The 16776-nt window shown below is 44.6% G+C and overlaps 1 protein-coding gene across 3 annotated transcripts in view; it reads left to right on the plus strand.

The window, feature by feature from the left end:
* Positions 1 to 16776, plus strand: part of LOC121286940 (protein-glutamine gamma-glutamyltransferase 2-like) — an 82593-nt gene that overhangs the window by 40695 nt on the left and 25122 nt on the right. For 2 of the 3 annotated variants that reach the window (XM_041204255.1, XM_041204256.1), the window contains exons 2-5: positions 3870 to 4064; positions 7077 to 7319; positions 9944 to 10062; positions 12452 to 12629. In XM_041204255.1, coding sequence (XP_041060189.1) covers positions 3870 to 4064; positions 7077 to 7319; positions 9944 to 10062; positions 12452 to 12629 — 735 coding nt within the window. The remainder of the gene's footprint in view (positions 1 to 3869; positions 4065 to 7076; positions 7320 to 9943; positions 10063 to 12451; positions 12630 to 16776) is intronic. The other variant, XM_041204257.1, reaches the window with a different exon arrangement.

Here is a 16776-nt window from a genome sequence, read left to right on the forward strand (position 1 = left end):
GTGCCACACCTAAGATTTCCAAGAACACAGTTGTTCACTAACAATGAACACAAAGCTAAGGCTATCATGAGAAGACAATTTGCACAAGCAGAGTTATGCAAATGTCATATTTGTGACATATGGCCCTGATGTTAGGTAATGCCCTTCCCCACTTCTATGATGAAAGAAGAGGGTCAGGGTGTGTTAAAATGTATACAGAAAACACATTCCTAAATAGTCTTGGAAAAGTTGGGACAATTTATTGACATATTTAAATCAGGTTCCTACAGCGCAATTTAACAGTTGTCAGCTTTGTTTGCCAGAGCTCTGGTAAAAAGAATGGAGAAACCACTGGCTCAAGAAGGTAAGGTCTTTTACAGCACTCCTTGAGGGCCAAAGGCAGCAGGAAAACGTCGTACCCCCTCCTCCAACACAGGAAGTCTTCAGCCTTCTCTATCAATCAGGGTCCCTCTCTCATTCCTGTCACAACTGTTAACCTCACCTCTTAGCTGCACCATGACTGATCTCCTTTTCCCTCTCTCCCTATTGTCGTTCTTTACCCCATCACTTCTTTCATTACACCAAGCCAATCTCTTAAGCTCTCCCTTCCAATTTCCGGGCACCTTCCACAAGGGTCCCTGAATGTCAATTCGACTGGTTTAACTCTGCAATACCAGAAAATATATTATAATGAATTCCTGTGATTGAATCTCTGAATTCCTGACAATTAAGAGGGCTATTAAGCCTATTAAAGGTTCAATTAACTGCCATTTTTCACTGCCTGCTCAAATATTCAATTGAGGGAGGGGGCGGGGGGTCAATAAGGCCAGGCGATCTTTGCATTTTTTCTACAAAACCTCATCCACAGGCGGGATAAGGTTTCCAACAGTAAATAAAAAAGCAGAAAATAATTTTCAACTTCATACTTCATGTGACTGAGTTACATGTGGGGACCTGTTTATATCATCTTTTAAATCTTCATTTTTGTTTCTCCAATTCTTCAGCTCCCTGAGGCAGCTCTGTGCCCTCAGGGAGTTTTTAGCGTGCGCTCCTGCACGCATGCACAGACTTCCATGCTCGCCCTCCTCCTGGCCCCACCCCGGCAACACTGAGCGTTGCAGCACACGCTTCACGCTGGCTGGCTGTTAATTGGCTAGCCAGCGTCAATTCACGGTTGGGGGCCGATTGCAGGCAGCAGAGCTTTTCCCAGCCGCTTCCAGGTCCGTCTGCCTTGCTCACCCAACAAAGGGAAAATCCTGCCCTATATTATCTTATCTGAGAGTGACCTTGTTCATAGTGGTTCAAAAGTGACTTCATTCATGAATATGAACCTGACTATTCTGACTGTGTCCCAATTTCCACAGACTAAAGGACATAATGTTTGCTGTTACATATTGGCAATAATTCAAGGTAGCAGCCATTTTCACATCAAGGTAGCTTTTATAAAACAAAAACAGAATTACCTGGAAAAACTCAGCAGGTCTGGCAGCATCAGCGGAGAAGAAAAAAGTTGACGTTTCGAGTCCTCATGGACCTTCGACAGAACTTGAGTTCGAGTCCAAGAAAGAGTTGAAATATAAGCTGGTTTAAGGTGTGTGGAGGGGGTGGGGGGGGGGGGGGGGGGGGGGCAGAGAGAGAGAGAGAGAGAAGTGGAGGGGGGGTGTGGTTGTAGGGACAAACAAGCAGTGATAGAAGCAGATCATCAAAAGATGTCAACAACAATAGAACAAAAGAACACATAGGTGTTAAAGTTGGTGATATTATCTAAACGATTAAGAATGGATGGTAGGGCGCTCAAGGTATAGCTCTAGTGGGGATGGGGAAAGCATAAAAGATTTTAAAATATTTAAAAATAATGGAAATAGGTGGGAAAAGAAAAATCTATATAATTTATTGGAAAAAAAAGGAAGGGGGAAACAGAAAGGGGGTGGGGATGGGAGAGGGAGCTCACGACCTAAAGTTGTTGAATTCAATATTCAGTCTGGAAGGCTGTACAGTGCCTAGTCGGAAGATGAGGTGTTGTTCCTCCAGTTTGCGTTGGGCTTCACTGGAACAATGCAGCAAGCCAAGGACAGACATGTGGGCAAGAGAGCAGGGTGGAGTGTTAAAATGGCAAGCGACAGGGAGGTTTGGGTCATTCTTGTGGACAGACCGCAGGTGTTCTGCAAAGCGGTCGCCCAGTTTACGTTTGGTCTCTCCAATGTAGAGGAGACCACATTGGGAGCAACGAATGCAGTAGACTAAGTTGGGGGAAATGCAAGTGAAATGCTGCTTCACTTGAAAGGAGTGTTTGGGCCCTTGGATGGTGAGGAGAGAGGAAGTGAAGGGGCAGGTGTTGCATCTTTTGCGTGGGCATGGTATGGTGCCATAGGAGGGGGTTGAGGAGTAGGGGGTGATGGAGGAGTGGACCAGGGTGTCCCGGAGGGAGCAATCCCTACGGAATGCTGATAGGGGGGGTGAAGGGAAGATGTGTTTGGTGGTAGCATCATGCTGGAGTTGGCGGAAATGGCGGAGGATGATCCTTTGAATGCGGAGGCTGGTGGGGTGATAAGTGAGGACAAGGGGGACCCTATCATGTTTCTGGGAGGGAGGAGAAGGCGTGAGGGCGGATGCGCGGGAGATGGGCCGGACACGGTTGAGGGCCCTGTCAACGACCGTGGTTGGAAAACCTCGGTTAAGGAAGAAGGAGGACATGTCAGAGGAACTGTTTTTGAAGGTAGCATCATCGGAACAAAGGTATGTCAGTTCTGCCATTTTATACTGCTAACTTATGATTAACACCTAAAAACCTGAGGTTCCCCATCAGATTTGTGAGTTTCTTCACAATACAACTGCATGCACTGTCAGCTCCTCCAATATCAGACTGCTGCTCACATCTCATTTCCTGCTCTTTACCATTGGTAGCTGCTTATTCAATCAATGTGCTTCTGCCTTCCCACTTCACCCCACTTATTTTACCTTACCACATCTCTTCTTAGAATCCTTCCCTTTCCTGTGTTTTTGCTTGCCTCCCCATTATCCTTTCCTTCCTAGGCTCTTTATCTACTGTACCTCTTCCCACATTGTAAAATACTCCCATGCTCATGACATCTTCCTGCACTTAAATAGCCCTGTATAAATACAAAATTTTTAAATGATGATGTATCGTTAATTTTTCAGTAATTTTAAAGGTTAGCTCGAGATGTACTGATATAAAGCATTCATTTCTTTCCTAATTTAAATAAGATAAAGGCCCTTTTGGTGTGAAATTACACTAAATGGTATTGGTGGATAAATACTTAATGGGCAACCTTTTTCCCCCATTGGGGGTGAAGTGCGGGAGCGGGCGTGGGTGGGCGGGCCTTGCACGAAAGTGCACACAGATCCCCCTGAGGCAAAGTGCTGCCTCAGGGAGATCGGCTCACATTTTGAACTTTAAATAAAGTTGAGGAAAAAAATCTCCCTGCCATGTTCCCTCATGTGACACTGTCACATGAATTGAGACATGTCCATAACTTTTATTTTAAAATATTGTGAGATTTTTAAATCCTCATGAAACCTCATCCCGCCCGTGAATGAGGTTTCATGCTTTTTCAGAAGCCAGCCAGGGCTCCTGGCCTGCCCGCCAACCTTAAGGTTGGATGGGCAGGTCCATTAATGACTTCAAATACTTTGTTAATGGCCTTAATAGGCTGTTGATGGGTTGGTGGGCGTGCAGCCGACTCAGGCGCGCGCCTGCCGAACTGAAAGTCTGAATGACACGCTGTGACGTCGGGATGCACGCCATATGTTTGAATGAAGTTCTTTTGTTTGTTATTTTAACAGAGGTAGAAATTGTTTACAGTCTCATTACGAGTCTCCTCATAGCTGCAAGAGCTCAAAACCTAATACATATTTTCCCTTTATTTAAGCTGCGGAGTGTGTCGTGCAAGATGTGAGTTCCGTTGACTTTCATTGTGAGAAGAACAACCCAGATCACAGGACTGCTGAGATCAGCGCCAAGCGACTAATAGTCAGGCGGGGACAGCCCTTCCACATCACAGTGCAATTCAAAAGAAATCAATATAATCCAGATGTAGACAGATTTAAACTGGTTGCTCAGACAGGTAATCAATTAGGAATGAGTTCCGGAAGCTTCAGAATGAGTATTCTGTCAATGATAATTTAAAAAGAGGATTTTTTGTTTTTTTTTCATTCTTGTCCTTTTTTGTTCCTCATTTAATAGCACGCTGCTGATTTTATTGTGCTGGTGTGTGTTTTATGTTGCTGCTCCCTTCGATTGGTTTGTGTGAGTTGAGGAGCCAAATGAGTCAATGATTGGATTACTGAGTTTGAGGATTCAAAGTAATAAATATTTTTTAAAAATTTCAGTCTTCTAGCATCTGCAGTATTTTGCTTTTATATTGAGGGCTCATCCGCTGATTCTTGAAATTTTTCTGAAGTTTGAACATTCACTAAGGTCCCAAACAGGAAGTACTGGACATTTGTTGAAATGTCAATTTTTAGACACCTCACAGTAGTTTCAGGTTGTCTTCAATTTTGTGGCTGACTATTTATGCAGCGTAGTGTCATGAAAGGGAAGTGTCTAAGTGGGTTGTTTTATAACTGCTGTGGTTTAGTCGTCTGCTTTATTCTTTTCATGGGAGGTGGATATTTTGATTTGAAGATGTTCTAAAGAAAGCAGGCCCATCAAGACTGCTCCAATCAGACACAGTGTACAAGTTGCACACTATCAATGTAGTCACAAGCCATACACTCTAGAGGCCACAAAAGGTGAAGAGAACCTGCTGACAATTGAAGAAATGTTATGGGAATTTTTTCTTTGATTCATGATGCAAAGCCAATAACATGTTACCATTGCAATTAGCTAGTAGCTCAACCTTTTTAAAAAAATACTTTCATGGGACGTAGGCGTCACTGGCAATGCCAGCATTTGTTTCACTTCCCTAATTGCTCATGAATAAAAAACGGAGCCAGTCTTACATGCCTCAACTTGCAAATTCAGTCTTTGATTTTTTTTTGGAAATTGAAGCATTCCTTTTTGGATCTAATTAAAAGAGCACATCACCATTCAACTGCCTAGGCGATTTCTTGAAAAAGATGCAGCTATAACTGCAACTTCTAGCCGTGCCATGGAGGTGTTGCCCCTCCAGGATCATTGCCAGCCAGCTAGGGCCTTTTAAAAAATAAAACCAAACTTTTCTTCACTTCCCCCTTTCCCTATGTTCACCTCAACAGCTCTCATTTCGGCGACTCCCGCCTCCCTCCCCTTGGATGTCAAGCCTGCTCCTTGCTATTAATTGGCCTGGCCCTTTATAAATCCCAGTGGAGTATGTTTGGAGTATGCCATGAGGGCTTGGGGCCTGGAACTGAACTAGCAACCACGTTTCTGACCAACAATTGAATATCCTAAGACACTAAAGGGGCAATGAATCTAGAACACCCTGATTTTCATTCTACGTGAAACAATAACAGCACGTGCAAACTTTGCTCCTTATTGCAGACAATGATAGAAGGATAAACTTACTGGTTGTCCAGAAGGGAATAAACTTTATTTACTCCTGTTGGGAATGGCTATGTGTTCAGTGTTATTCTTTATTGTAGCGTGCAAGAACACTTGGATTAAAAACTCGATAGAACTTGCAAGGAATATGCTTTCAAAGGGAACAGCTGAAACATTAACCCTTTCAATTTAACACCTCATCATAGTACTGTGCCAAACACAATCTTGAAAACAACAGTACTAACTGTTTTAATTTGGCTACCATTTTACATCAATTAGTCCAAATTACATTAACGTTTACAAATCATCCCCCTATTAGAACAGATGTAAGTGGCTAACTTCTGCCAAAATCAAAGAGAAAGTTAGATTATGAAATCAATTTTTTATTAAGAATTAAGTTCTGATGAAGGGTCATACGGACTCGAAACGTTAACTGTATTCCTCTCCGCAGATGCTGTCAGACCTGCTGAGTTTTTCCATGTATTTTTGTTTTTGTTCTAGCTTTCCAACATCCTCAGTATTTTGCTTTTATCTTTATTAACACCTATGGTTAAACAACTCGCATTATTTTAACATACACAGTAAGAGAATTCAAGGTGCTCAAATATGCATAATTAATTTATGGAATTAATGTCTGAAGTTACAAATGCAGTTCATGTGTAAGAACTAGGCTAACTTATTGCAGGTAGATATTATGCTCAGTACTCAAGTGTGATCAAACTGCTACAAACAACTCAAAGCAAAAGGTAACTACCAGTTTCTCAAGGGACTAAGGGATGATCAATAAGTGGCAGCTTTGTCAGCAGTGTATGCATTCCAATAATATAATAATAATAATAATAAAAAGAAACTGAATGCAGTAGACAAGATGGGGTCTGTTGAAGCAAATAAAGCATCACTTTCACACCTTCCTATGTCAGTGCCCTTTACATAAGGGCCAATATTCCAATAACCTTTTAGATTAGTTTTTGTACCGTGCACTAGCTTTTACAGATTTTTGTCTACAGGCAGCTAAATTCCTTTGATCCTGTGCAGCTTCTAGTCTTTCACCATTAAGAAATTATTCTTATTTGTCCTCAGCTTCAAAGTGTATGACCTCACTTTCCTCACGTTGGCATAGTTTTGTCCACTCATTTAACCTGTCTCTGTCCTTTTGTAACTTTCTGCTCCTACCCACACAACGTAGGCCAGGATTTTAAGGCCCCACCGCGGTGGGAGGGGCTGTAAAATCCTGGCCTTAGTGCCATCGCAAATTTTTGAGTACACTGCTTTCCATTTGTTTGCCTGTTACATATGGCATAATGCTGAGGCCCGATCACCAGCAAACAGCACCCAAAGTTGTGAAGAGCACAGCAGACTGCAACTATGTGTGGCAGACCTGTCCAGGCAGCGAAAACATGCCTTCAAGACTCTGATACTGCTCATGATGACCATTCAGGTAGAGGCCAGGGCCATTTTGTGGTACTCTTCTGCTGCTGTTCATCCATGTGAGCAAGATACTATGGCAATGACTTGTCAGTTCTAAAAGTGTGTCCATGAAAGGTCCTCTGTTTGATTATTGGTTAAAAATAAGTTTCACCTACTGTAGAATTAATTTCTGTTCATTTCATCTTAGGGCCAAGTCCTTCAGAAACATCGGGAACTAAAATTCTGTTTTCGCTGTCAGACTCAATAAATAAAAGGAGATGGAATGCAGTTGCTGCTTGCTCCTCCAGAAGCAGATTGTCCCTAATTATCCATTCAGCGCCAAATGCTAAGATTGGTCGTCACACCTTAGCTCTGCAGAAAATAACTTCCGACCAGACAGTGATCTATACAGTTGGGGAGTTTGTTGTACTTCTCAACCCATGGTGTTCAGGTACTGTTGCTTTTAATATTAGATTAGAATGGTTCCTGCATTGACTCAGTTAGAACCATATTACAAATTAAACAAAAGGTTATTACTTGAAGGTGGGTGCATGCATTCTCATCAAAACTTGGAAGACAACAGTAGGATTTTTTGACGTTTCCAATAATGAAAAGGAATTAAATGTTATTTTATTCAGCATGTACAATATTTAAATGCAAGAATAAGTGTTATATATTTTTGGACCGTTCATTTATTAATAGGTGGATTCTGCATTGGTTAAATGACAAGGTCACAGGCATCTTAACTAAACTTAGATATGAAAGTTTAAACAAATTTAAAATTAAGGTTGATTTCTGATAATTTTGTGATCATAATGCCATTTTTCTACATGACATGATTGCACACTGCAACTGGTAGATGGTCAGTAAATGTGTATGGTAGAATAACAATGCTCATTAATGATGTCTAGTTATTCTACTGATGGAACTAGCTCAAAAGAGTCCGCTCAGTCATAATGTACTAAGAGTTTAATACTGCTGAACAGCTTGAGCTGTTGTGGGGATTGGGGAGGGGAATTTTATCCACAATTGGATTTAAATCAGGTGGGATATTAAAATTTTAAAGTATCTCAAACCGGAGCCCAAGAACTTTTAACAGAAGCCAGATAGGGATTGGGGAGCTGGGGGAGGGGAGTGTGGCTGCTTAAAAATAAACCTGTTTCCAAGAGGCAGATCATTAATTTAAGTGTTTTAATGAGTCTGGGTAACTGAGATCTTATCGATCCTCCGGTTTTAATGCTAGCTGCGCTGGCTTCCTGACTAGAACCATCCCCTCACTTGGAAATCTTGCCCGAGTAAAGATTGGGACCATTGTCTCTGTGCCAGGAGATATGTCTCCAAATGTAAAGCCTTTAAAAGATTTTATTCAAGGAAGTGATACTCACAATCAACACAGATGGTGATACCAACGTTGTGAGAGACTGCATGTTACAGTTGATGAGCTTAGTCACAGGGTGCTATATATTATTGTATTATCTGTAAATATCTGTTAAGAGCTAGGAACTAACTGTTATGTGCAAATGTTCCCAAGGGCCACATTTCACAACTGCACTAGAAACTGATGTGATGTGTAACAGAACTAGTTCAAACCGGCCCTTCTTATGTACAAGGCAGGATGGCATGTTAAAGATAAAGGCCAGGATTTTCAGGCCTTGTGGAACCCGTCGCAGGCGAGGCGGTGCCTCAGCCAGAAGTCCATTGACTTGCGGCGGGACCAGAAGATCGCAGTGGCGGGTGGGTGCAGAAAATCCCACCCAAAGAGTTCTGACCTTAAAGTGTGATTATTTCCAACATCTGGAAGAACAAAAGATAACAAGAATACATAGCACAAGGTGATTAGCCATCTGAGCCTTTCCTATTTGCCTTACCATGGTCTTGCTTTTTAAGCTAAGCTATAAGTCCATTACATCGCCTCCTCCATTCACATGACATTCACTCTTGGTTTATGCTAACTCAATATCAATCCAGTTTTCCAGAGGGTGGATCACATATCAAAAATTGTCCCTACTTGTACATAGAAGGTGAATATATAGGGCCGGATGTTGCTGGAGTCGGGTATTGCATGACATTCCCTGTTAGTTAGGCTTTTTCCTTTATCCCTCAACTCAAAATTTGTTTGAACTTTAACTTGCAGAGTAACAGGCTATTTTAAACATCTGGGGCAAAAATTTTCACTCGGCATACAGGCCCGAGTGTGAAATGACACATGTTGATATCGGCCGAACATGCCTACGTCAAAGTGCAGTCGAGCGATAGTTCAGTCAGCGGGCGTGTGCTGGAGCTGACAGTGTGCCCGCCGACAATTAAAAGGCCTGTTAAGGTCATTACATTATCAATTAATGTAACGTTTTTGCTGCCCGCCCAATCTAATGGTTGATGGGCAGGAGAAAAAGAAAAGTGGCCATTTCATTCTTCTGGAAACCTCATCCACGGGCAGAGTGGGCCCGGAGCCAATTGCCGCTCGTGATTGGCTCTGCGCCGCCATTTTATGTGGACAGGCCAATTAAGGCCCACCCAGCGTCGCGCAAGGCCAGTAGCTACCTGTGCGGGTGGGGGGAAGAGGGGGAATCGGTGCCTGCGCTCTTTCGCGCATGTGCTTGAAAGAGTGCAGAAATCTCCCTGAGACACGAAGCTGCCTCAGGGAGATTAAGTACGCATTGAGATTTTTCAATAAAGAAACAAATGGGGGAAAAGTGCAGGGATCAGATAATTTCAGGTCCCATCCCAATTTCCATTCTCTCACACTCTGGATGTGGCATGGTAAACATTGTAAATAGGCAAATTCCACTCATTGAATGCTTCATTAAGCTCCTTGTGATTTTTTTCATGAAATATTCACAAAATAAATCACCAAATACTTTCTTCATGGAAGTAGTGCATCATTAAAATGATTTAACATCTTAATATTGAAAATGACTTGCAAACTCCTTCTACCCTTGCACCATAATATGTATGATGAATGGAATGACTTAACCAGCTTTGAAGACCTTTGATGTTAAGGAGATAATGCTTGACTTTTCTACAGTTAACAAATCACTGCTGCTATTGTAATGCCTGTGTTTTCCTTTTGTTTAGAGGATGAAGTCTTTCTGAATGATGCTGGACAGCTAAACGAGTACATACTCAATGAGCAAGGAATTATCTTCACTGGTTGCTCTGAATACATTCAACATCTGCCATGGAACTTTGGACAGGTGCTTGTAAAACTGGGAAAACTTGCTGTTCTCTAGTTTTTACCAACTAAGCTCTAATTTTTCTTATTTCCTCGTCCCCAAGTTGTTTGTTCACCTTTCTCTTTTCCTGGGAGCCGTATATGAATATTACATAGCTTAAAATGAATCCTTTTTAGCAATGTTCATGACACAAAGCGAATCTTAAATCCATTTTTAGTTTGAAGAAGATATTTTGGACATCTGCCTTAAGTAATTAGACAACAGTCCCAAACATCTGAAAAACCCAGCAAAGGATTGTACACGCAGAAGTTCACCTGTTTACATCTGCAGAACAGTGTCTGCAATAGTAAGAACAGCAATGTTAAGCTAATATAATTGATAGGGTTAGTGAATAACAGTATAACATTTCCAAGCATGATCTGCTGATGTATATGACTAAGTCTGATACGTTGACTTCTCATGTCTTTATGAGCTTTTCTTTTAACCCATAGGGGAGAATTTTCGGCTCGGTGAGCGGGCAGGCGTAAAATGATGCAGGGTGATGTCAGGCATGCGTCCCAACGTCACCGCGTGTCATTTAGACTTTCAGTTTGGCGGGCATGCAGCCGAGTCAGCTGTGCGCCTACCGAACTGTCAAAGGCCTGTTAAGGCCATTAATGAACTAATTAACCCTATTGAGAAAGCTGCCCATCCAACCTTAAGGTTGGCGGACAGGCGAAGAGCCCAGGTGGCCTTCACATTTTTCATGGAATCTCATCCACAGGCAGGATGAGGTTTCACGTATGTTTTTGAAATCTTTTAATAAAAATGTTTTAATAAAATTAATACACATGTCCCATCTCATGTGACAGTTTCACATGAGGGGACATGGTCTAAAGATTTTTTTCTCCTTTATTAAACTTGAGAAACCTCTGTGCCTCAGGGAGATTTCTGCACTCTTTCACACGCATGCACAAAAGACTCCACTCTCGACTCAGGGAAACCTCCCTGCCCACACAGGGAGCGCACAGTGCTTCCAGGCGCGCATCACACTGGGCAGGCTTCAATTGGCCCACCACATAATGTGACGAGTGGACCTGATCGGGGACGCCGATTGGGTCTGTGTCCGCCTACGCACGCCCCCACATAACCCCCCTGATGGGGGGATAATTCTACCCATAGTATTTTTAGCACTCTTGTGAGCTAGTTTTTTTTAGCATTATAGTTGATTCTCTTTGGGGATCAGGAGGCATTTATACAGAATCTTTTGTTATAGGATATTAACTATTTGAAGTAGAGTCAACAGTAAGTTAGATTTTACATGACGATGATGATGAGCTGAATGGTCTAATATTCCTTCATGGATATAATTTTCCTCCCGTCGTGGGGGGTGCTGTGTGGGGGCGGACGCGGACCTGATCTGCGACCACGATTCGGTCTGCACTACCATTTTACGTGGGCGGGCCATTTAAGGCCAGCCCAGCGTGACGCGCAGCTGGAAACGCTGTGCACTCCCTGTGCGGGCAGGGGAGGGGGTCCCCTGAGTCGGGAGTGCGCTCTGTCACGCACGTGCGCGAAAGAGTGCAGAAATTGCCCTGAGGCACAGAGGAGATTAGTTTTAAGTTTAACAGTTCAATAAAGTGTTGAAAAAAATTTTCTGACGTGTCCCCTCACTTGAAACTGTCTCATGAGCTGGTTCATGTGCATTCATTTCAATAAAAATTTTTGAGCAAATTTAAAATCATTCATGAAACCACATCCTGCCTGTGGATGAGGTTCCATGAAAAATGCAAAGACTGCCTGGGCTCTTCGCCTGCCTGCCCACCTTAAGGTTGGACGGGCAGCTCCGCTAATTATTTTAATTGTTAGTAAAATAGTCTTAATAGGCCTTTGACAGTTTGGCGGGCGCACAGCCAACTTGGCTGTGCACCCGCCGAACTGAAAATCTAAAGGACGCACAGTGACTCCGGGACATATGCCCGATGTGCCTCTGCATCATTTTACATCTCGGTGAGCTGGCCCCGCCACCGCTCGCCGAGCCAAAGATTCTCCCCAAATTGTTTTCTTATGTTATTAGTTGATTATTTGTGCATCATATGTTCAGTTGGAACTCTGGAGTTATTTATTATGCAAAATGGCTGAAAATGTCACAGATTCTATTCAATAACTTGAACCACATTGATGGCCACTCAAGCCATGATGTCCAGCTGAAGCTGTAGCTAGAACTATAATAATGTTGTAATTCACCCCTAAAGGCTGAAAGGGTGTTGGTATCGGAAAATGGGAGACAGTTCAAGTAGTTCAGTTCAATAAATGGTTGCAACTTATCTAAAAATTTTAACTCATTGATCTCATTGATGTGTTTGCCTTCTCAAATGCTGCCACAACTTCACAACAATGCCAACATAAATTTAATGTCTTACCCTTTAAGGTGAATTGTAATGATGATAATGGAATACTTTTTGGCAAATGGGATGCTCCATATACTGATGGAGTATATCCAGGGAAATGGAGTGGAAGTGTTGCCATCCTTCGTCAATGGAATAACAGTGGCTGTCAGCCAGTTTGCTATGGGCAGTGCTGGGTGTTTGCAGCAGTGGCCTGCACAGGTAATAGCAATTGGGGTTTCATATGGAAGTGAAATTGAAACCTAAAAAAGTGGTGCATTTAAGGGCATGACACACCGACGCATAACATGACTTGAGATGATGTTGGGCATGCACCCTGATGTCATCATGGGTCATTTCGATATTTTGTTCGGCGGGTGCATGCCAGAGGCAGCTGCACACCAACCAAACTGTCAACGGCCTATTAAATTTACTTTATTAACAATGCTGCCTTAAGGTTGGCGGGCAGGCGGAAAGTCCAAGCAGCCTTTGCATTTTTCAGGAAACCTCATCCGCGGGTGGGATGAGGTTTCTTGACGCTTTCATAAAGTAATTAAATAAATTGTACTAAATTCACAAACATGTCACAGCTCATGTGACACTGCTCTGTGCCTCAGGGAGATCGCTCTGCTCATTTGTGCATGCGTGCGGAAAGACTGTGGACCCTGACTCTCCCTCCACTACCCCCCCACCCCCCAACTCCCCGGCTGCACAGGTAATACTGAGCACTAAGTTGGGCGGGACTTAATTGGCTGGCCCCTGTAAAATGGCGGCGCGCAGCCGATCGCGGGCGGCAATCAGATCCACGCTCGCTCCTGAACTGCCCGCCCGTCATAGGAAAGATTCTACTCTAAGTAGTTTCCTAAATATTTGAAATATATTTCCATACAAATATGTATAAATGTACATAGAATATATTTTATTGTAGACTGAAGCTGTGTTAATGTATTTTACGGAAAAAATAAAAATATAATATTGTCATTAGAATTAATGAGCATTTCACTTAAGTGCCTTTCCCTCCCTGCATCCTGCCATTTTCTGAAGAAAATTACTCATTTTACTTAATTACATAGGGCAAAATTTTACCCTTTTCATGCGGGCGCATGCCTGACAAGCCTGTGCATGAAATAAAGTGCGTTGACGTTGGACGAGCATCCCAACATCAACATGCACTCTCGCAATATTTTGCTAGGCGGGCGCGCAATAAGGTCAGTGGCATGCCCACCATTAAGTAAGTGGTCAGTTAAGTCCCTTGAGAGACCAATTGACTCCAATCTTATGTAGCCCATGTGATTTTCAGGCTGTTGCATGGGCAAAACAGGCAGGTCACAATTTGCAAAAACTTATCCACAGGTGGGATAAGAGGGGTCAGTGGGCTTGACAAAATGAATAGTGAGTAGTTTTGGATATCACTTGCTGCTTGCTTCTGTGAACAGGACAGCTTCATTTCGCTTCAGCACTGTATTCAGAGTATTTAGAGGCTTCAGTTCAGGACTCAGGGTTGTTCCAAGCTGCTGGAGGATTCACACCAGGTGGGGCCTTCCAGATATCAGACAGCCTTTCCTTACCCTGGTGATGGGGATTGTGGTCTCCGCTGGAGGCACCTCCTCTTAGGAGGGAGAGAGGGCCAAAAGGGGGAGGAGGCCAGGTGTCCCTATTCAGTTCCAGAGGACGACCTCCCGGGGGAGAGGCGCAGGCACAAGGGGCACAGGGCCAACAGGAAGACCAAGGCAGAAGGGGCCGCAGAAGACGCCACTATCCTGCTGTCAGGGTTTACAGATGGTGATGCAGTGACCTCAATATGTCCGAGGTGCAGTGCCGAAGGAGGCTCCAACTCTCAAGGGAGACAGTGACCTCCATCTGTCAGAGGATTGGCCTGAGATCATCTCTAACTGTGTGGGTGGACACCCCATGCCAGTGGCTCTGAAGGACATGGTGGCTCTAAACTTCTATACCTCCGGCTTTTTCCATGGCTGAGTGGGGGAACTTTGTTCACAGTTGTGTCAAACTGCTGACAGATGCTCTGTTCAGGTGGCTATTGACTTTCATTCATTTCCGTACGGATGAGGCCAGCCAGTTGGAGCAAGCCAGAGGCTTTGCCACGATTGCTGGGTTCCCCCGTGTCCAGGGTGCCATCAAGTGTCCACATGTGGCCATCAAGGCACCAGCAGATGAGCCGGGAGCCTTCATCACAGGAAGGGATTCCACTCAATGGATGTGCAGATAGTGTGCTATCACAGGATGCAGATTCTGCAAGTCTGTGCAAGGTACCCTGGCAGCTCCCATGATGCTTACATCCTGAGACACTCCCAGACACTGAGGCTCTTCAATACTCCAGCACTGGATGGATGGCTGCTGGGTGACAAGGGCTATCCACTCAAAAGGTGGCTCATGACACCTCTCCGCCATCCAAGAACAGAGGTCGAGCAGCAGTGCAATAGGAGCCATGCCTCCATAAGGGCTGTGGTAGAGAGAACCATCGGTCTTCTCAAGATGTGCTTCCGATGCCTGGACCGTTCAGGGGGTGCACTGCAATACCCCCCCAGATTGTGTGCCCCCAGATAGTGGTTGCATGCTGCACTCTACACAATCTGGCACTGGAAAGAGGGGACCCAGTGGAGGAAGAAGATCTTGACGCAGCTGCACAGCCAACAGACGAGTAGTGAGTGTGAGGACCAGAACGCTCAGGAGAATGCTGAGGGCATGGACGCTGACCTAGGTAACCTCCAGGGACACCCAGGAAGCTTTGATCCAATGGTCCTTCAGCTAGTCTACCAAATAAGAACCACCACCACTTGCCAGGGCTGCAGGCTCCATACTCAATCCCTGACAGGGCCAGTTCCTTGGTCAACAACATAGACTGTGTGCTAGTGCAATAAAATTTAAGGAGCCACATGTCCATTTTGACATCATGGGTTACCCTGCACCGACAGAGCAAATGAAGCATCCAGAGGCCAGTGGCAAAAAAAAAATCTCATTCACTGCTGACTGACAAACATTGCAGAAATTACCATGGACCAGTGTTTCACATCATACCATTAAAAAAAGAACAGAAAAATGGTGGGAAAAATATCGCCCATGATCAGGCCATGTAGTGTTTAAGGTGCTTTAAGTTTTTGTTTGCGAGCGCTCCATTTAGGTGCTCCCCCCTCACTGGCACTGGGATTGGAGACAACCTGCTCACCCTGCTGTCCTATTGGCCCTGATGACCTTGGTGGGTGCCCTCTAGCCTGTGGAGCCTATCTTGGCCCCTCCTGGGAGGGAGCGGCCAGTGCCATGGCTGGCATCTTCCCAGTCGCCACAACCTCATCTTAGCTGGGATACTGGGTGCACAATCTATTTCCCACACTAACACTGGCCACCTGAGGTCATTGCCGGTGTGAGGGCTTGCAGATCCACGCACATCCCCAGGAACCCCTGACTGAGTCCCTGGATGAGCCTCTCCATGAGAGTTACACTCTCTCCATGGAGGAGGCATTGCGCTTGGCTATGAGGGTCAATGCACTGCTTATGTTCTGCATGGACTCCTGCACAACGGAGACCATGGCACGCATTCCCTCATGTATCTCCGCCAGATCCTCCCGCACACCCTGCTGGACTTCCAGCATCTCAGGGACAGCTCCAGAGGCCCATCATCAGCCACCAACTGAGCATGTTCCTGGTCCCCAGCAGTCCTCAGCCAGCACCCTGCACACTCTCTGCCTCTGTCTGAACCTCAAATGAGTGTGAAGTGCCCTCACCAATGTGCACCAAGATACCAGATGCCAATCTTATGCCCACCAAGATGCTTATATATGTGCTGGACAGAGAGGGTGTGACGCTGGTGTATGCTCAGCATGCTGATTCTCAGGCGGTCAAGGGTCGGCCTCCTCACAACGAGGGGCTGCTGGTGTGCCTAAAAGGGAGAAGAAGGACATGTTATTAGTTTAAGTCATTAGACTGTCAGTGTGCATGCCTGGCACCCTGATGAGACAGAGATCTAGACATGGTGCCCTTGTCTTTCCATTATCAATGCGGATTCCAGGTTCGAGGCCCACATAAATATGCAGACTACACTGCAATGGTTGCAAAAAGCCACATACTCATCTCAGTGCACTGCACTCTTACCTCCCTCTGGCACCCCAACCAAGGTGTATGGCGCCTCTCCAGCACCAGGGCCTCCTGCTCGTATCCACTGAGGATGAGGAGGTGTGGGGGTTCCCCATCAGCCTACGATCTCCCTGCATTGTTATGGGATGTTTTCTCCTGGAAGGACAGAGGAGCATTGATTAGTCCACCATCTATCTGCAGTGCCATTGCAGCCTGGTCAACCTCACCTGAGGAAGACCTTGCAGGGCTCAGCTGATTCGTGACGCTGGAGCCGCAAGGC

The sequence above is a fragment of the Carcharodon carcharias genome, chromosome 14, assembly GCF_017639515.1.
Source record: "Carcharodon carcharias isolate sCarCar2 chromosome 14, sCarCar2.pri, whole genome shotgun sequence".
NCBI lineage: Eukaryota > Metazoa > Chordata > Chondrichthyes > Lamniformes > Lamnidae > Carcharodon > Carcharodon carcharias.